We start from the raw sequence: 21,438 nt of genomic DNA on the forward strand, positions 1-21,438 counted from the left end.
ACTGTGATTCTGCCGGTGTGATGTTCATTTGCCTGGAATGTTCCGTTTAAGACAGTCTGTCGTGCGAGGGCTGTGAGCGTACTCTGTGTCCTAGAAACAAAGATCACGTGATGTCAAGTCCGGAGGCCTTGGGGGGCAGAGGGCTCTGCTTCTACTGACAAGTCTGTCTTTATGGAATACGCTGGTAAAGTGGGCCACAACCTAACTGGATTTGTGAGGGGTTGCTCCTTCTTCTTGGAATACTGCATAAATCTTCTCTGCCTGTTAGAAGCCAGTTACAATACTGAACTCTTCTATTTTTTCCTGATCCTCGAATTTCAACTGTTGCGCCACACTCACACAATAGGCTTTTAATTTCAAATCTTTTAGTACGCGATGTACGAGATAGCCTCCTTACCGACGTGCGGGGACTTTTCGTAACGCCCACCCAAATTCTGTCTGCAGTTTCAGGGGTCCTTACTGTTTACTGTAACTCTGCACATTCTGAGCAGATCATACGCCCCCCATTTCTTGTACAGATCCAGAATAGTGCTGGTCGTGGGACGTTTCCTACCAGGATACTTCACTTGAAACATTTCGTTAGATTCCTTGATGGAGCCTGTCTTTACGTAACACTCCACAATAGGAACTGTAATGCAAAGTGCCCCATTTCTGTAACAAGTCAACAGTAGGAGCATGTCACAATTACTGAAGCACGAATACACAGCTGCACTCAACTTTCCGACAAAACTTTCGGCACAGTGATGCCACTGCACAAGGAACTCGACTAGAGATGATTAACCGGTACGTGAGGCGTCCTGTTTTATGTGGGACACCCACGGATAACTTCTAAGAAAATACAGTTCAGGGAATTACATTATTTGAAAAGCAGTCGTCACAAAATGTGAGATGTACATGTGCCACATCTGTATTTCAGATTTACAGTGGCAAGATACTGTCACAACGTCAACACGTGGTATTTGACACAACATAAAATGCTAGTATGAGCTTCCCATGATAAGTATTTCACTTACAGGCAAACCTATTGTTTTTATCAGCTTTGAATTTTTCGTAGTGTGAAGCAAAATAAGAGATACATATTTCTCGATATGTGCCCATACGGAAGTTAATGGGATGTAACACCCCCTTGAAAACAGTATTGAGTATAATGTTTCTGAATGAATACCACTGAAACGGTAGCAGATAAAAAAAGATGCTTCGCCACATTCAGTAATATATGATGACTTGTTATTTAGTGCATGCAGGAGTGTTATTATTAACAGTGAATACGTATGTGCTGGCAGGTGGCGCACTACATCTTCGTGGTGCAGGCACAGGACTCGGGGCGGCCACCGCTCAGCTCTACAGTGAGTGTCTACTTCAACGTACTCGACCTCAACGACAACGCACCACTGTTCGACCCGATGAGCTACAGCAACGAGGTCTTCGAGAACATCACCGTCGGCTCGCCTGTGCTCACCGTCAGCGCCACTGACCTCGACTCCGGTAAGGCCAGCACTCCGCTCCAGCCTCTCGCCCCTGGCAGCTCTAGTCCCGTGCCCCTCTGTCCCCCTCCTCCTCTTCTGTCCCCTTGCCTATCTGCCCATCTGGTCCCCTGACAATGTGTCCCCCTGGTCCTTGGCCCCTGCCCTCTGCCCCTCTGCCCCTCTGTCCCCCTGCCCCTCTGTACCCCTGCCACTTTCCCCCTTCCCATTCCGCCCCTCTGTCCCCCTGCACATTGGCTCCCTGACCCTCTGGTCCCCTGACAATGTGTCCCACTGCTCCTCGGTCCCCTGTCCCTCTGTCCCCCTGCCCTTCTGCCCCCTCTCCTCCTTGACTCCCTCCCCCTCTGGTCACGTGACCCTGTGTCTCCCTGCCTATTGGCCCCTCCCCCTCCAACCCCTTCCCATCTGCCCCCCTGCCCCTCTTTCCCCCTACCACTCTGCCTATTACCCCTCTGTCCCCCTGCCCCCTTCAGCCCCCTACTTTCTTGTCCTCTTGCCCCTGCAACCCACTGTCCCTCTGGCACCTATAGCTCCTCTGACCTCCTGCCCCTCTGATCCCCTGCCCGTTCCACCACTCCCTGGCACACCACACCCACAAAGACAGCTCCAGTCCTGCCGTGCCTCTCGACACCACCATTTTTACATCTGAGGAGCTGCGATTGCAACTCTCAGAACTGGGATTGCAACTTATGTAAGCAGTTGCGAAGACACAAACTTGCTTCACTGCCATCCCACTTGGTGGGCTGCAGCTTCTTGTAGAACGATTTAAAGTCTTCCATATTTGTTTTTGTTTTGTTCAGAACAGAAGATTATTCTTCACATTACAGAGGACCGAGTGGAGCCACCACTGTATCAGCTTTATTACATCTTTAGACAAAATGAGTATGTATTTATGCTTCCTGCCGTTATTATGGCACATACTGTTATGCAGCGTAAATATCCTACATTGAAGTGCATATTTGTACATAGCATTGCTTCATATAGTCTCGACGTTCTTCCCCCACACTGAATGTACTGCATTTAGTAAACTCCAGTTATGGAGCATTCACTAGTAGATCCAGTGAAGAAAACGTGTGAATTTTGTACTACTTGTCTTTAAATTGTCAAACGATTGGGGGAACGATTGTACTGCATTCATCTCTGCTAAAATGTATTGTTCGTAGTACCTGTTAATAACGTGTGAAGACATCTGCATAACTACTGTTTTATTTTTGGCATTTGTAAGGAGAGTACTTTAGTGACTAAGACTACAAAGCATAGTCGTTACAAGAAGCAACACTATTTAAAGCAGAAACACGTACTCATCCCAAGGCAAGATGTAATAATGTTGAACACCAGTTCTGTCAAAAGCTGATTACATAAATGTCTCCATTAAATGCGAGTAGGTACGAAAAACTGATAAATACAATGTATTTAAATCGAGAACTTCATACATGGATTCGTAGGCAGGAACAAACGTTGACAGAACACTATGCAACGAAACCAACTTCTGTTTTATATGAAACAAAAACAAACATTTCCTCGAACCAATATTATAGATGCATGCGAAGATAAAGCAGCATACGAGCAATATTGTTCAATATGCAGTTCAAAAAGTCATTACACACAAGAAGTCACAATCAACGATACAGCCGACGAAATCAGTTTCTGTGTCGTCATGTCATGTCAGATGATATTTAGATTTTGACATCCGCTATAGCCCAATAATTTCCACTTGATAATGGGCACACGGTCGAAATTGCAATAATGGGTTTCACAAATAAATAATTTTGCAGTCAAAAGGGAACCACGACATCATTTATAAAATTTCATGTGACTGTGAATCCCAGCTACGAGAAGTTAGTTTTTGATTGGGATTTCTCAAATATGTTACTTTCGGTTTCGAGGCGCGTACTTTATATTTATGAGTGGCCCTCGTAGTCTAGTAGCAAATGAAAACTGTTGTGTATTTTCAATTAAAAGCACTGATTTTCGAGGCATAATTTTTCGTGTTCAAAGTTAACTGCCACGCCAGTAGGAGCTCTGCTGTCATTCTCTGTTTCCGCCTTGTAAGACGGGCCTCACGCACCACTCATGTTTCGGTGTCCTGCACTGTACTGCCCACACGACCCTCGCCGCACATCCCTGCCTTGCACGCTACGACAAAACTCTCAGTGGTACATTTGTCTGAGAATACTCGCGCATTGTCTCTCTGAAAACTTTTATTCACGTTTCGCCTGAATAAACGACTGCTCGTTTTAATTCTGATGCTTTTGTGTGTGTGTGTGTGTGTGTGTGTGTGTGTGTGTGTGTGTGTGTGTGTGTGTGTGTGCGTGTGTGCGCGCGCGCGCGCGGGCGTGCGCGCGCGCGCGCTTGTGTGTTCAGCTAAATCATGAATCTTATTTGCACGCAAGTCATTTGTTTTAGGACCTCTTAAAACTAAGTAGCATGAATAACTACAGCAATTTTGCTGAGATTTTTCTTGTTAGCCTTAAATTCAGGTTCTATGTGAAAACAGCTGTTAAACTTTAGTACAGTTGCTGTTTCTTTTTCCATTCGTCTGCAAACAACTACTGTCAGGATTTTGCAACCGTTACTTACTAAATTGATGGCTCCTTGGTGTTCACACCTGTCAGCGCCTGCCCTCTTCGGAACTGGGATTATTACTTTCTTCATGAAGTCTAAAACTACTTCTAGTGTCTTATATATCTTAACACCGGGTAGCATAATTTTGTCATTCTTCTAAGTATCTTAATAAGTCTTCGGGAATATCATCTACTCCAGAGGCCTTGTTTCGACTTAAGTCTTTCATTGTTCCGTCAAATCCTTTTCTCAGTATCGTATCCCATCTTTACCTACTTTCTCCTCTCTTCCTATAATATCGTCCTCTAGTTTGTTTTCCATTTATAGACTCTATACATTTTCCGTCCATCTCCCAACTTCCCCTCCTTTGCTTCGTAATGACTCGCCATCTGAGCTCTTGATATTCATACAGCTGCGTCTTTTTCAGCCAAAGCTATCTTTCATTTTTCTGCAGCAGGTTCTGTACTTCATCTACTACACACGTTTCTATAGCCTTTCAGTTGCCCTCTAGGCAGACCTTCTTATCCATTTCGCACTTATTGTAATCGCAATTTTTAGACATCTGTATTCCATTTCGTTTTGCTCATTTGTTGAATATTTATATTTCCTTCGTTCGCCAGTTAATTTAAATATCTTCTGTGCTGTCGAAGGATTTGCAATATGCGTTACCTTGTTACCTGTTTGATCATCCATTGCCTTCCCTGTTTTGTCTCTCAAAGCCACCCATCCGTCTTCTATTACATTCCTTTCCCCTGTTTCATTCCATCGTTGTCTCCCTCTGAATTGTTCAGCAGTCCCTCGTTCCATCAGTTGATCCAGCTCCCTTATCCTTAATTCCCTTCTGGGTTGCAATTTCTTCAGTTCTAATCTGCAGTACATAATCAATAAATTATGATCAGAGTCAACTTATGCCCCTGTAAATTCTTACAGTTTCAAATCTGGCTTTAAATCTCTATCTTACCATTATGTGGACTATTTGAACCTTCTTCGAATCCTGCATCCGGCACGGATGTGTGTAATGTCCTTAGGTTAGTTAGGTTTAATTAGTTGTAAATGCAGGGGACTGATGACCTCAGATGTTAAGTTCCATAGTGCTTAGAGTCATTTGAACCATTTATATTTGAAACCTTCCTTTGTGTGTCCAACTGTCCTCAACGAGTATAATCTTGTTTCATGATTTTTTGACCAGATATTAGCGATGATTAAATTATGCTTTCTAAAAATTCGACTGGGCGCCTTCGTGTTGCTTTCTTCCTTCCTTTTCGTACTGTCGAATTACAGTCACACATCACACATTCTGTTCTTCCTTAACTATCTGAATAATTTCCTTCATCTCATCATTCATACATACATGCTTTTACAGTTATTGCCTACCTACATTTTATATTTCTCTGCTTCCGGTATCGTCAGTAGCTTTGCTGACCTGTAGTGCCTCATTCTCTAATCTAGTTCCCTGGGCACTGGCTGATCCATTCCACTGCATTCTATTGTTCTTGTCACGCTTTTGTTCGTGGTTATCTTACAACCGCTTTCAAGACCTATTCATTCTGTGCTACAGGTCTTCCAAGTCTTCAGACGTCTGTGACAGAACTCAAATGTCATCGGCCAACCTCGAAGTTTTTATTTTTCTCTCTGAGCTTTAGCCCCTTTCCAAATTTTTCCTTGTTTTCCTTTATTTCTTGCTCAACCAACAAATTAAGTAACACAAAGAGTATGCTACAACTGTGACTGTTTTACTTGGGCTAGTTTGGAGTGTCTGTTTGCAGCAGAACGTATTCTACACAGCGAGGCAACTTGTGAGTGTCCTTTTTACAGTGCTTCGTATCATCGTTCCTGCATATTACTGTCAGATCACCTGCATGGCATGTCGTAAGTGATGTCTTCAAACCAGTTATAACCGGTTCTGGGCTCCTCCCGGCAATAACAGAAACGCGCGGCAGGCCTGTGAGGGTGGCGGCTGACCTCGAGTCTGCGCTAGGATGCCCAAGTCCGCAACGAGACACCATAAATGACGTCACTAGTGACCCTGAAACTGCGCCAGGCCCTCGTCTCCTACCTCTTGTCAGGTGCGGCATTAACTTTATCAGCGGTCCTTTGTGATCCAGAACATACACTGGATAAGTATCGTCGTAGATATACAAAGTAGAGTGGAGGCAAGCTATTGTTCGTGGTTCCGCATGCCCCTAGTTTTCCGTTCAGAAAAAAATTAAAATTGTTGCTAACTTGTGATATGAAATGATGCCAGCAAATGTGAACATCTGTTTTTCTCTCTGTACCGTATCGTAAGCTGCCATCAGGCACAGAAAAGCTGCGACCGATCTGAGGTGTCTCTGTAACCGAGATTCAACCAGCGTTCTGAGAGTTAGCGCCTGATCCCAGCAACTCCAGTTTCTTCTAAAGCCGCCATGCTCGGATGGCATTGCTGGACTTGGGGTGTTTAATAAGTAACGCAATACATTTTTTTCTCGTCCAGTTTCGGCTGAGAAAAATCTGAATTTGTCGTGGGACAACGCGAAAAGTTGATGCTTCAGCCCCTACGGTTTCATGAAGTTCCGACTGTGGCAGCGCTGTATGTAAGCTTCAAAGCGGCGGCTGTAACGGAGGTGCGTTCCAGGAACAGAGCCGCCACTACTTGAATAAAGATATTTTGTTCCTTTTTCTTTTGAGTTTCGTAATTTCAAAAAAATGGTTCAAATGGCTCTGACCACTATGGGACTTAACATCTGAGGTGATCAGTCCCCTAGAACTTAGAACTACTTAAACCTTTCTAACCTAAGGACATCACACATATCCATCCCCGAGGCAGGATTCGAACCTGCGACCGTAGCAGCAGCGTGGTCCCAGACTGAAGCGCCTAGAACCGCTCGGCCACTCCGACCGGCCTGAGTTTTGTAATTTACATGTTGTAAAGACTCTGCTATTGGGTAGGAACAGTGATCAAGTAAGAATGATATTAGTGTTTTACTAAAATGTGGGAAAGATAAAGATAAAATAGTGTTTATTTTATGTGGACAACTATTGCAAATTCGTGTCACACTGTTTGCAATGGAACTTTTATAAGCCTGTGACTAGGATATGAACAACGGAGGAAATCTGCGTTTTAACAGAGGTAACGTGGGAATTTTACGCGCGCCTTTTGAGTAAACAGTGTGATTTATGATCTAGAAACATCCCTCAACTGCCGCTGGAGTGCGTTGCGATCGCGTATACCACGATCCGGCCCACGTACCGCATGCACAAGTCGCATCGTTCCTGAGCGTTCAGCAGCGCGTTGAACTTGGCACGCTCAACGTTAACGTTCGGCAGCACGCTCCGTGTGACGATGGCTGTAGAATCGGCTTATATTCGTACAGTGAAATCCACCAAATAAAGGCTTCGTATCGCGTCTCGCGAATTATGCTGGTGACATTGCTTCTAATCGGTTATACTTTACGCGACACGTTGTCGATATGTCGCAGGACTTATTCTGTCTTTCGCGCGAGACAGGCTCCTCAGTGCGAAATACCAGCGAGAGATGTCACACGAATCGTACAGCTGCACGTCACCGTGTGAGGACGGCTCCTCCGAATCGGTTCTTTATCGAAATACGCTATTCAGTAAGCTTCTGAGACTTGTTACCGGACAGTCCTCCCACCGATTTTGCGACAATTGTACCGAGAGATTTTGGATTTCGGTCTAGCCCTGTCGAGTGGTGAGCTGTGGTTTATGTGCACCTATCATTTGTTATTTTAAACATATTTAGCGGTTTTAACTTTGGATTTAGTGATTGAGTTACTAAAGAATCACCGGAGGACGCATCCGGTTGGAAAGTGAGTTCGTGATAGACTATTTTCCTTTGTTAGAAATATGGTTAGTTTGTGAATGATTACATAGAAAAAACGTTTTCGATCAATATTCTCTCAAAATACGTGTTATTTTTATGCAAATAAGAGTTTAAACATCATTAAATATCAAGAGATCGGCTCTGCTTACGTATAATACATGAGTGTGAACTGACGTTACTAGTGCCTTTGTGTACTTTTTCCCACAAATGGGTTAGTTAGTTGTGTTTACAACTTTCAAGTAGCAATGGAAAGCAATTATGTGAAGCCTGATATTGGAAACCTCCCAAACTATCACTCATTTATGACTTACGCAGCACCGTTTGGCAAAGATATCAGCCTAGGTTCCTCTCCGCAATACCACTAAAATTGAGCTGTACGTTACTGTTGTTTGGCGTGGCTAAGTGGCTAGCGCGCGGGTATGCGATACGAAAGGCCACGGTTTCGACCACGGATGGTGTGCAAAATATTTTTTCCCTCTTCATATATGCAACACGTTCTAAGAGAATGTTATTCGTGTAAGTGAAGATTTTTCTGCAATATTTGTTATTACTTACATGTAAGAGCGCGTTTCCTCAGTAATGATTTCGAGATTTCTGTGTGTTTAAAAATCGAAATGTTGTCAGAAATAATTCACCATTCTTTCCGAATATGTAGCGATTTCCGAGTATGCGGTTAGACAGGAATGTAAGAACACAACTTAAAATACTGGGAATGTAGGTAGCAGCAGTCATCTTCACAATCTTGCTTGTCACAAGTATTTATCTGCGATCGAATCCTCAACAACAGTAGACAGAGATGAAAGATCTCCGCCCTAATATTTTGAAGACTGTAGCACCAGATACGAATCATTTTCATTCACGAGAAGCATGTTATGAACTTGGACGAACTGCAGGAGCTCTATGCGTTTTTTTCAATTTTGTTTTTAATATCCAAATCGTTGACGTATCATATAGGGAAGTGGGCTACTTAATCATTTGGATCTGTAGGAGCGAGTTATAACCACATTCTGTTTATCTTCTTATTCGTTGAAACTCTCAGAGTCGATTTTTCGGCTGTTTTTATACATGTATTAGTACAATGTGGTACTAGACACTATTCCTAACTCATTTTCCGAAACGTAAAATCCAAAACACGATGTCAGTGTGAATGAGTATAAAATGACGTAATGCGGCATTTACGACAATCTGCAGAATACAGTCAAATACGCTACCTTTTCGGTGCTCGGAAGAATAGCGCGCCTCTGTCCTCTGCTAGCCGCTTTGTGCTGGTGGCGCTGTGCGCATGTGCAGGTCTGCAGCCGCTCGCTTTTGATTGGCTTGCGCGACGCGAACCGCCAACAGCAGTTTGGTTCTCTAGACCCGAACGGTATCGCTACCGAAATGCTTACTGAGTAACGTAGCGGCTCTAATTCGAGTACTAGACCGTTTGGTGCTCTCGAGTACCGAAACGACCGGCGCAATAACGGAAAGATACAGAATAGGCGCCCAGGCAGCACGCACTCTCGCTGTGGGCACCCGTCAAAATGTTTTCGCTCGTCAGTTTTTAACGAACCCGCACAAATCACTGTACTGGACTGTTGCGGCAAGTGTGGTGTCGTTCCGGGAAAGGCCGATTCCAGCACCACTACAGCTAGTCGCCCTCCAGCCGAAAGGCGGCCCGTAGGGCGAGGCGACGTCCGAGTCAGTAGCGTCGCGAGTCAGCGCCGGACGGGGGGGCCAATTAATCGCCGCATCTTTATGGCGGGCCTGCCGCGCCGCGGCCGACTGCCAGCGAGTGAAGGTAAGGTACGGCGCCGCCTTTATGGCGGCCGGTGTTTACGGCGGCCCGGCCCGGCCCGGCCCTGGCCGTGTCCGCGGCCGCGGCTTTACGGCGGCCCGGCCCGGGCCGTGTCCGCGTCTAGCGTTACACCGGCTTATCTGATGCCAGCCGCCGCCGCCACGCCGCCCGCAGCGCCACTGCGGCGTGTCGGCCGGCTGCGCCGATGTCGAAAACCGCCGCCAATCCTCGCCAGCGGTCCGAGGCTGCGGCCGAGAGCCGCTCAGACGGCACACCGACTCGGAACCGGTGACCGCCAAACGCTGCGCTCCGCGCCTGCCTCTCATTAGCGCGCCGCCGGCTGCCACCTGGGCGTTGGGCGTGCTGCTGCTCTGGACGAGTCGGAGTGCCGACCGCGGCCGGCTCTGTCCTAACCGCCTATCGCCTTCGGTTAGTGGGGCCCTGCACTTCCCGAAAGCTCACTAAAAGTCGCGGGATGGCGATACACTAGACTCTCGCTAGTCCGGCCATTCCTGGCACGTATGGGTGCCGGATTAGCGGATGTGCCGGATTATTGAGTGTCTGAAGCATATTTTATTCATTTATTTTGTTTTTCATTTATTTTGAAAACGTAGGGGAAATAGTGCACTGTACTTTATGAAACCGGATGATACAGTTTTAAAATGTAGAGGATATACTGTATTAAATCCAAAAATACATTAATTATCAAAGAAAACTTAGTCCTCGAGTGTACAATATACTGTGTATAACGTTTGTGGCCATCCTCCGCGGCAAGCATATAAATACTTCTTTTGTAAATAAAACTGCCTTTTCCTGCTGCTACTTACTTTATTTATCTCATACGCGTTCCGCTTTCTCCTGTTCTATGGCATCATCAGGAGATCTATAACGATACAGCTTTGCTAGTTTTAAATTATTAAACACTTCACTTAGCGATTTTTTTGTAAAAAAGTAATTACTTACGATTTGCTGATCTGCGTTTCCTCACATCTGGTCTGGAGGTCGCACTACCACTTTTATCACTGCCAGTAATCACATCTTTGTATTCTCGCTTGCCACACACTGTTAACCATGTTTCTCACTCTTTTTTGTGGTGGACTATTGTTCCTTTGTCACTCGATACAACTATTTCGTCGTACACTGTTCTTCACAACTTAAATATTGCGACTCCATGACGTGTTTCATCTTCTTTTGTATGTTTACCTATTTGTTGCCAACCTAACGAACTATATGTTCGGGACTAACTTCTATTTATGATGTATGATGTTTATTCCGTGTGTGTGAATGAGTGAGAGAGAGATAGAGCAGACCAGTTACTTTTATTTATTTTTTTTTTTTTTTGGCGGGGTGGGGGGTGGGGGGGGGGCGGTTGTCCTAGCTGTTAGCGAGTGGTTGAAAACTTTGATGACAGCTCATCTGACTTTTCGTTTCAATATTCTGTGGAGGGGTTCATGGATGAGTGAGTGTAAAGGTGTTGGGTTCTATTATTATTATTATATTGGACAGTATTATTATATTAATACTTTTTGCGAACGTTATTCTGTTATTTTATCTATTAGTGTAAATAATGAATTGCTTGGCATATGTACTTGGTCATTCAACAGGATTTTCCCCTCTGATTTGCTTTTCTGTATGTGGAAATTTTCTTGCATGGTTAGGAGGTGTTTTTTTATTGTTGATTCTAATTATTTTCATGTCATCTTCTCTAGTCATTGGCTTGTGGTCATTTTCTCTTAGGTGTTCTGCAAATGTGGAGTGGTTTGTTCCATATTTCCAGTCTCTCATGTGTTCTTTGTATCTGACATCAAGTGTTCTCCCTGTTTGGCCTTGTATATGCCTTCACAAGTGTTACACTGTAGCTGATATATACCTGCTTTCTGGTATATGTCTCTGGTTTTTTGTCAGTTTTGGGGTGTATTTTTGTACAGAATTATCTGATGTGTAGCAACTACACCCATCGTCTTCAGTTACGAGCTGTGGTGGGTACATTTTATCTAATAACTGTCTTCCCCCATTGTTCCTACCAACTGTGGCTCCCTTTACTACTACTGAAACTGCACTCATGCTCATAAACTTAGGATAATTGTAGAATGTGGTGCAACACAACGTCATACTATACAAAACTGGCGCTAATAGCATAGGCACATAGGGAACACACACGAGACAAATTTGTAAGTCCACGGTATTGGTGATACGTTGAGAAAACCGTCCCAAAACACATGTGCTATAAAACGCCACTGTTTCCTGCACGTGTACACCGACATCAATATGGGATATGATAACCATGCACACGTACACAGGCCGCACAACGGGTTGGCATACTCTGGATCAGGTGGCCGAGCAGCTGCTGGGGTATAGCCTCCCATTCTTGCGCCAGTGCCTGTCGGAGCTCCTCAAGTGTTGTAGGGGTGTGAAGACGTGCAGCGATACGTCGACCGAGAGCATCCCAGACGTGCTCGGTGGGGTTTAGGTCTGGAGAACAGGCAGGCCACTCCATTCGCCTGATATCTTCTGTTTCAAGGTACTCCTCCACGATGGCAGCTCGGTGGGGCCGCGCGTTATCATCCATCAGGAGGAAGGTGGGACCCACTGCACCCCTGAAAAAGTGGACATTCTGGTGCAAAAGGAGGTCCCGATACACCTGACCTGTTACGGTTCCTCTGTAAAAGACATGCAGGGGTGTACGTGCACCAATCATAATCCCACCCCACTCCATCAAACCACGACCTCCATATGAGTCCCTTTCAAGGTCATTAAGGGGTTTGTGTCTAGTTCCTGGTTCCTAGTTCACGCCAGATGAAAACCCAACGAGAATCACCGTTCAGACTATACCTGGACTCTTCCGTGAACATAACCTGGGACCACTGTTCCAATGACCATGTACTGTGTTCTTGACACCAGGCTTTACGGGCTCTCCTGTGACCAGGGGTCAGTGGAATGCACCTTGCAGGTCTCCGGGCGAATAAACCACGTCTGTTCAGTCGTCTGTAGACTGTGTGTCTGGAGACAACTTTTCCAGTGGCTGCGGTAAGGTCCTGAGCAAGGCTACCTGCAGTACTCCGTGGCCGTCTGCGGGCACTGATGGTGAGATATCGGTCTCCTTGTAGTGTTGTACACTGTGATCGTCCCGTACTGTAACGCCTGGATACGTTTCCTGTCTGCTGGAATCGTTGCCATAATCTTGAGATCGCACTTTGTGGCATACGGAGGGCCCGTTCTACGACCTGCTGTGTTTGACCAGCCTCCAGTCGGCCTAGTATTCTACCCCTCATAACGTCACCAATATGTGTTCTTTGAGCCATTTTCAACACACAGTCACCATTATCACGTCTGAAAACGTCTGCACACTTACTCGCTGCACCGTAGTCTGACAGGCACCAACACACCTCTGCGTATGTGGACTGCTACCAGCGCTACCGTGCGACGACCGCAGGTCAAACGCACCGCATTTAAACCCGCAAACCGCCCACCAGAACTCTGTTTCACCATGTATCAGCATTATCCTTAATTTAGAGCATGAGTGTATTTTCTAAACTCTTAACACCACGTCCAATCGACTTGTTTTCCACATATTACTTTACAAGCTGATTCTGCAGAAATGCTTCTCATTTCGAATCGTACCGAGACATGTAGTTTTCAGCTTTCTTCAGCAACACGACATGGCAGGTGCTTTGATTCTTGTCTTTCCCGGATGTCCCACAGCCCACAAATAATCTCTGCGCAATACTGTGACCCGAGGTGCCTTCTCAGAGATTTCTTCGTCAAATTATCGACAATGTTTGATACTGGTAGATTTATTTTAGAGAGCAGAATTCCATCAGTTCGTGAATTCACGGTTCCCAGATCTGATGTTAAGTTCGCATTTCTGCTACACCTCAGGTTTGTTCCATCCAACAGGCTGTGACTTTTATTGAGGACTTGTCACTGATTTTTATTGCTGTCTTTGCCATTTGCACCTACAGGTTGTAGGATATTGAAGAATGGCTGCATCCGTGCCTAACGCCTTGTTTCTCTTTCAGAAACTTCATTCTTGGACTTCCAGTTTTGTTGTTCGCTCGTTATTCTGTGAAGATTGTACATTAGGTGTCTTTCCCTATGGCTTATACAGTACCTGTTGATGAGAGATTTTCAGACGAGTTGCACCATTTTATTTTGTATGCCTTGTCTAGGTTGAAAGATCATATGAACTTGTCTTGCTCCATTATGGAGCCCAACGTCAAAGCCTGAATGGATTATATATGGCGAGTCACTAACTATTGCCACCTAGAATAACGCCGAAAGTATAATAGTAGCTGAAAAGTTTGTGAAACAAATGTTGCATGGGACAAGGGGGGCCGTAATATGACGTTGGTTTTTTGTTGTTAAATGGGGCCGCGTCAGAGATATGAAGGTTAACTTCGTTTTTTTTTAATGGGATGCTGTAGTTTGCAATTATTTTGTGATAGCGGCTATCGAGACGAATCCGATGATGTGTAACAGTAAGGTCTTTGAAGGTCAACGAAGGTCACAAAGGTGGCATGAACGTCCATTTACAGAAGGTATTCGAAGTGATGACCATTAGTGCCGATGCAGTGCTGCAATCTTCTTATCACGGATTGAGTGGTATTCCTTATCACTTCGGCACTTACCAAAGCACATGCTATGACAATTGTCTCTCGTAAATCGTGCAGATAGTAAATATTCGCCGAATACGGCGTATCCATCTAACGTGCCATTGACATGTAAACACCATTCGACGGTTTCGCAATACAACATTAATAGGAACGGTAAGACTAGTAAAGTCGAATCAAGCGAATGTGAATGATCTATTCCTTCGAAGAACAAATCGACATGCTTCTCACTTACGGAGAATGCCAACGAAATTCAATGCGAGCTAGGGACTTATAGGCTGAAAGATATCCTCAACGTACTCACCCTACATGTCGTATATTTAAATATGTGTATGATAAATTGAGAACAACTGGATCTTTAACGCATCGGAAACATATCCGGCAAAGGAAAGTTGCTAACGAGGAAACGAAAATTGGTACCCTTGCCACTGTGGTTCGAGATCCTTGTGTTAGTTCGCGTCTAATCGCAAGGGAATCTGACATGAGCCAGAGTAGTGTTGTTAGTGTTCTGCTTTGTCATAAATATCATCCTTACCAAATCAGCCTCCACCTAGAATTAACTGGTACGGATCGTATGCGTCGCACTGAATTCTGCCGATGGGCTCAACTTCAGATTCAGAGGGATGACACATGAAATTTGATTTAATTTACCGTCGAGGCAACATTCACTAACCGTGAAAATGTTAATTTGCATAATGTGAATTATTGGGCAACAGAAAACCCGTGTTGCCTGTGGCAAGTCGCACACCAAAACCGTGGTCGGTGAATGTATGGTGTGGGATTCTGGAGGACAGAATTATAGGCCCCTTTTTCATCGAAGGAAATCTTAATAGTAGGAAGTACCCCACATTCCTACAAGAAACATTAGGTCTGTTATTGGAAGAAATACCTTTACGAACAAGGAACAGAATGTGGTATATCAACACAATGAGTGTCCGCCACATTTTTCGCTGATGGATAGACATGAGTTGCAGAGACAATTCCCAAATCGTTGTACTGGACGCGGAGGAGATGTGTCGTGGCCGGCTCGTTCGCCAGACTTGACGCCTCTGGATTTTTTCTTGTGGGGATTCGTAAAAGACATTGTTTATGAAGACGTTCCAACTACACCTGAAGATATGAGAGAGAGCATGTGCTTCGATAAGTGCCGAAGTGATAAGGAATACCACCCAGTCCAGGATAAGAAGATTGCAGCACTGCACTGATACCAAAGGTCATCACTTCGAATACCTCCTGTAAATGGACGCTCATGCCACCTTTGTGACCTTCGTTGACCTTCAAAGACCTTACTGTTACACATCATTGGATTCGTCTCGATAGCCCCTTCAGAATATAAATACCAAACTTTAGCATCCCATTAAAAAAAAAAAAAAAAAAAGCAAAGTTGACCATATCTCTGAAGCCACCCCACATAGCAACAAAAAACCAACGTCATATTATGACTCCCATTTTCCCATGCAACTTTTGTCCTACAAACTTTTCAGCTCCTATCATACTTTGCGGCAATAGTTAGTGACTCACCCTTGCAGGTGAACTGAGTCAAAATAAATGTTGTTCATCACATCCTTTATGCGACGCCCAGTGTGCACGGAAAGCGTGGATTTCTTTCCCATTACAAAGAGAGTTGTTGTTTAGAGCGGCATTTTACATACGCAATCGATAGACCTGTACCGCATTAGTCGAGCGCGACATTTGTTGGGTCGATATGCATTAACACGGACATTAAAACGCGAAGCATAAGCAGCATTCCAGCGCTGCTACTGCAAGGCCGTGCTGTTGCTGTTTGAATACTGGCCGCTGCGGGTTTTACTGTTGCTAATACATATCGATAAGACGAATATCGTACTAGACTAATTTTGGATGGCTCTATCGAATGGGCTCGTGAAATTGCACTTTAAAAACGTTTTGTTCGTAACGGGAAGCAAAGTCACGCCGGGTGTCGCATAGGAGGCATGACGAGCACTGATTGTTTGGGCCGACTCTTGCTACATGCAGCATAAACAAAACGGCGAACACCCGCCAAAACATTAGAGAAATTGCGCCCGACGTTACTTAGTTACAGCAAACAGCCGACGGCATTGCCACGTTGCTTCTCGCGCCATCACGTACGTTTAAGTGAGTGTTGGGCGCAGTTGGTAGTAGGGTGCGTGACCGCCCGGGAAGACCTGGAGCCGGCTGCTGTCCGGGAGCCGCGAACCGCGCAAGGAGCGAGCGGCCCCTTCACAGTCCCGCGCCAGGCCCTTCCAACATACCACACTGGTGTTGTTTTATCCATGTCAGAGCTTGTGAAATCCGCGCCCGCTAATGATAGTTTGTGAATGACACAGCCAGCTACAAATGCTGTTTAAGTGTTTTATGTTAGTGCCATAACCGGTTTCGAGCTATCATGCCCAACTTCAGATCACTAATATTTTCAGTTGTTTCATTAATAAAAATGCGCTAAAGTACTTCCATTTATTTGTATGTGATGGAAATTTGTTGTGTTCACTTACATACGTTCCTGTAGATGGCAACTGGTTTTGTTACGGTGCATGTGCTTTTCTAGGTCGATGCATATGCTGTTGAATTGACTGTACACCTATGTATAACTTATATTGTGCAATCACTTGACTTTAAAGTATTCGTTCAACATTTCCACTGACAGTAAGGATAAAAGGAAACATGCTAAAACCTTTTGTCTCTTAATAATAAGTTTTCTCTTTGACTGCAAACATTTTTCTGCTACTAACGTGTTACATTTTGCACGTACCACATATCATCTTTGCTCTGTTTACATCTTTGGTCAATACGAAATGAAAGATTTTGTTGTATCTTTCCTTAATGATAATTTCAAGTAGTCCTATAGGCCCTTTGCTGTTCCCTATCTATATAAACGATTTGGGAGACAATCTGAGCAGCCATCGTATATTGTTTGCAGATGACGCTGTTGTTTATTGACTAGTAAAGTCATCAGATGATCAAAAAAAACTGCAAAACGATTTAGAAGAGATATCTGTAGCGTGCGAAAATTAACAATTGAACTTAAATATCGAAAAGTGTGAGGTGATCCAAGTGAGTGTTAAAAGGAATCCGTTGAAGTTCGGTTACACGGTAAATCAGTCTAATCTAAATGCCGTAAATTCAACTAAATACCTAAGAATTACAATTACGAACAACTTAAATTGGAAGGAACACACTGAAAATGTTGTGGGGAAGGCTAACCAAAGACTGCGTTTTATTGGCAGGAGACTTAGAAAATGTAACAGATCTACTAAGGAGACTGCCTACACTACTTTTGTCCGTCCTCTCTTAGCATGCTGCTCCGCGGTATGGGATCCTTACCAGATAGGATGGACGGAGTAGATGGAAAAAGTTGAAAGAAGGGCAGCACGTTCTGTATTACCGAGAAATATTGGAGAGAGTGTCACTGAAATGATACAGGATTTGGGCTGGACATCATTAAAAGAAAGGCGTTTCTCGTTGTGACGGAATGTTCTGACGAAATTCCAATCACCAGCTTTCTCCTCCGAATGCGATAATATTTTGTTGACGCGTACCTACATAGCGAGAAACAATCACCACGATAAATAATGGAAATCAGAGCTCGTACGGAAAGATACAGGTGTTCGTTCTTTCCCCGCGCTATGCGAGATTGGAATAATAGAGAATTGTGATGGGAGTTCGATGAACCCTCTGCTAGGAACTAGAATGTGTTTTGCGGAGTATCCACGTAGATGTAGCTGTAAACAAAAGCACCAAGTGTGTTGGACGTGTGTGATTCTGAAAACTGATAATAAGAATATTATGAAGTGTGTCACAGTAAGTTATTTACAATTTGTGTGCTGTATGGAATTCAGCGTCATAAACAGCTACCTAGAAAACCACACGGATCACAAAAAAAAAAAAAAAAAACAAATCGCCGTCTACTGGAAATTAGGTGAATGAGCACATCAAATTTCCATCATATATAAATGCAAGCACTTTATAATATTTGTATTAGTGAAACAACTTATAAAGTGGTACAAAATATTCCGATTTTCTTTTGTAGTGTGCGAGTAGACGACATGCTGTTGGCCGAAACATTTGTTCAATTGAAAATATTAGCCACCTGAAGATGGACGTGGTAGCCCAAAAACGGCACTAAAAAAAAAGAAACATTTAAAAATGATTTGTGGCTGATTGCGCCGTTCAGCAAATACTATTATTGTTGTTTTTATTGTTATTGTGGTAATGAATGCACAGTGACTGTCGGTGGTGTTGAAGTGTGACGTGTGGTGACGCTGAGGGTGGGCGTGCCCGCAGGCGAGAACGGCCACATCGAGTACAGCATCAGCGCGGGCGACGCGGCCGGCGACTTCGCCATCACGGCCAACGGCTCGCTGGTGACGGCTCGGGCGCTGGACCGCGAGGCGCGGCCGCTCTACAACCTGCTGGTGACGGCGCGAGACCGCGGCCGGCCGCCGCTCTCCTCCACCGTGCAGGTGAGTCGGCTGCGGCTGCGGCGCGGCGCCACCGTCGCTTTCCACGTCGGCTCTGATTCGAATATAAGCCGTGACGGTGGCAGCGCTGACTACCTTTTACACTGAAGATCAAAACAAACTGGTACACCTGCCTAACGCCGTGTAGGGTCCCCGTGAGTGTGCACAAGTGCCGCAACACGACCTGGCGTGCACTCTGCTAATGTCGAAGTAGTGCTGGAGGAAACTGACATCATAAATCCTGCAGGGCTCTGCATCCCGGATATGCTCAATAATGTTGGTGTCTCGGGACTTTAGTGGCCAGCGGATGTGTTTAAACTCATAAGAGTGTTCCTGGAGCAATTCTGGGCGTGTACGGTGTCGCATTGTCGTGCTTCAATCGCCCAAGTGCACTGTGGACAGAAATGAATGCAGCTGATCAGACACAACGCTTACGTACAAGTATGTGTCACCTGTCAGAGCCGTATCTAGACGTGTCAGGAGTCGGGTATCACTCCAAATTAACACGCCCCACACCTTTACAGAACCTTCACTAGTTCGAACAGTCCCCTGCTCATATGCGGGGTTCAACGGTTCGTGAGGTTGTCTCCATACTCGCACACGTCCATCCGCTCGATACAACTCGAAACTAGACTCGTCCGATCGGGCAACACGTTTCCAGTCATCGACAGCCCATTGTCCTGTTGACGGGCTCAAGAGAGCCGTCAAGCTGTGTGTCGTGCTGTCATCGAGGGTTTACGAATGGACCTTCGGCTCCGAAAGCCCATATCGATGACGTTTCGTTTAATGGCGCGTACGCTGACATCTGTTGATGGCCCAGCATTGAAACCTGCAGCAATTTACGAAAGGGTTGCACTTCTGTCACGTTGGACGATTCTCTTCAATTGTCGTTGGTCCCATTCTTGCAGCATCTTTTACCGGCCGCAGCGATATCGGAGGTTTGATGTTTTACCGGATTGCTGATATTCGCGGTACACTCGTGAAATGGTCGCACGGTAAAATCCGCCCTTCATCGCTACCTCGAAGACGCTGTGTCCCATCGCTCGTTCGCCGACTATAACACCGCGTTCAAACTCACTTAAATCTTTATCACGTGCCATTGAAGCAGCAGTAAGCGCCCTAACAACTGCGCCAGACACTTGTCTCATGTGGGCGTTGTCGGCAGCAGCGCCGTATTCTGCCTGTTGACGTATCACTGTGTTTTAATACGCACGCCTGTATCATTTTCTTTGGCGTTTCAGTGTATATTGGAGCTGGTGAGTTCGCCTTAGTCAAGTACGCCTTTAAAGTGACGAAGACCCCATTGCCGACACGTTGCTGAGTTTAGACGAGGTCCTGTAGCAGTACTGCAGGTAGACCTGGCAGGAACGCAGACACCCACCGGCAGCGCTGCTCACAGCAACTTGCAGCCAGTCAGCGCCTTTTGCCTCGACATGTATCCCATCACCCCACCCCTTATTTAGTCACATTGTGTCACAATCTTCTTTCAAAAGCGCTCGTTTTCTGCTTGTCTCGACTGTTTATCGTCCACATCTCACATCCATAAAAGGCTACTCTCCAGACCAATACCTCCAGAAGAGACTTCCTAATACTCAGATTTATGTTCGATGTTAGCAAATTTCTCTTCCTCAGAAACGCTAGTCCACAATTTATATCCTCTCTACTTCGGCCACCATCGGTTATTTTGCTTCCCAATAGCAAAACACATCCACTACTTTTAGTGTCCCGTTTCGTAATCTCAATTGCCTCACCATCACTTCATTTCAGTCTTCTACAGGTTATAATCCTTGTTCAACTTTTGTTAATTTTCATCTTACATCCTCCTTTCACGGGACTGTCCATCCCATTCACCAGATCTTCCAAGTCCTTTGCTGTCTCTGACAAAATTACAATGTCATCGACAAACCTCAAAGTTTTTATTTCTTTCCTGGACTTTAATTTCTACTCCAAATTTTCTTTGGGTTCCTTTACTGTTTGTTCAAAGCACTGATGGAAAAACATCGAGGATAGGCTACAACACTGTCTCACTCCCTTCTCTACCACTGCTTCCCTATCGTGCCCCCCGACTCTTATAACTGCCGTACGGTTTCTATATAATTTGTAAATACCCTTCCGCTCCCTCTATTTTAGCTCTGGTATCATGGGAATTTCAAAGAGTATTCCAGTCAACATTCTCAAAAACTTTCTCTAAGTCTACAAATGCTATAAATGTAGGTTTGCTTTGCTTAACCTTTCTTATACAAGAAGTCGCACCGCGTGTTCCTACATTTCTCCGGAACCCAAACTGATCTTCTTCGAGGTCGGCTTGTACCAGCTTTTCCATTCTTCTGTAAATAATTAGTGTTAGTGCTTTGCAACCGTGACTTATCAGCACCTGTCAGCATCTTGTTTTCTTTGGAGCCAGAATTATTACATTCTTCTTTAAGTCTGAGACCATTTCGCCTGTCTCCTATACTTTGCGTAGCAGGTGTAGTAGTTTTGTGGCGGCTGGTTCTCCCAAGGATGTCACCAGTTCCAAGCAGGTCTTCCGACTTATACAACCTTCTTTCATGATTCTTAAACCAATCGTTAGTGATCATTAAACTGTACTCTGTGAATCACTGTGTCAGGTGGCTTCCTCTTTCGTTATTTTTCTCCTTCAATTTTTCTTTCTCATCCTTTTCCTGCTATGGAATTATCTACATTTATCTACGATTTCGATGCATTTTCCCGATATTTCGGGTTT

General features: G+C 44.9%; 1 protein-coding gene across 1 annotated transcript in view; it reads left to right on the top strand.

The window, feature by feature from the left end:
- Nucleotides 1–21,438, top strand: part of LOC126416539 (cadherin-related tumor suppressor-like) — a 191,816-nt gene that overhangs the window by 113,967 nt on the left and 56,411 nt on the right. Inside the window, exons 4-5 of the mRNA XM_050084284.1 lie at nucleotides 1,284–1,485; nucleotides 18,538–18,716. Coding sequence (XP_049940241.1) covers nucleotides 1,284–1,485; nucleotides 18,538–18,716 — 381 coding nt within the window. The remainder of the gene's footprint in view (nucleotides 1–1,283; nucleotides 1,486–18,537; nucleotides 18,717–21,438) is intronic.

Source organism: Schistocerca serialis, chromosome 8, assembly GCF_023864345.2.
Source record: "Schistocerca serialis cubense isolate TAMUIC-IGC-003099 chromosome 8, iqSchSeri2.2, whole genome shotgun sequence".
NCBI classification, from domain to species: domain Eukaryota; kingdom Metazoa; phylum Arthropoda; class Insecta; order Orthoptera; family Acrididae; genus Schistocerca; species Schistocerca serialis.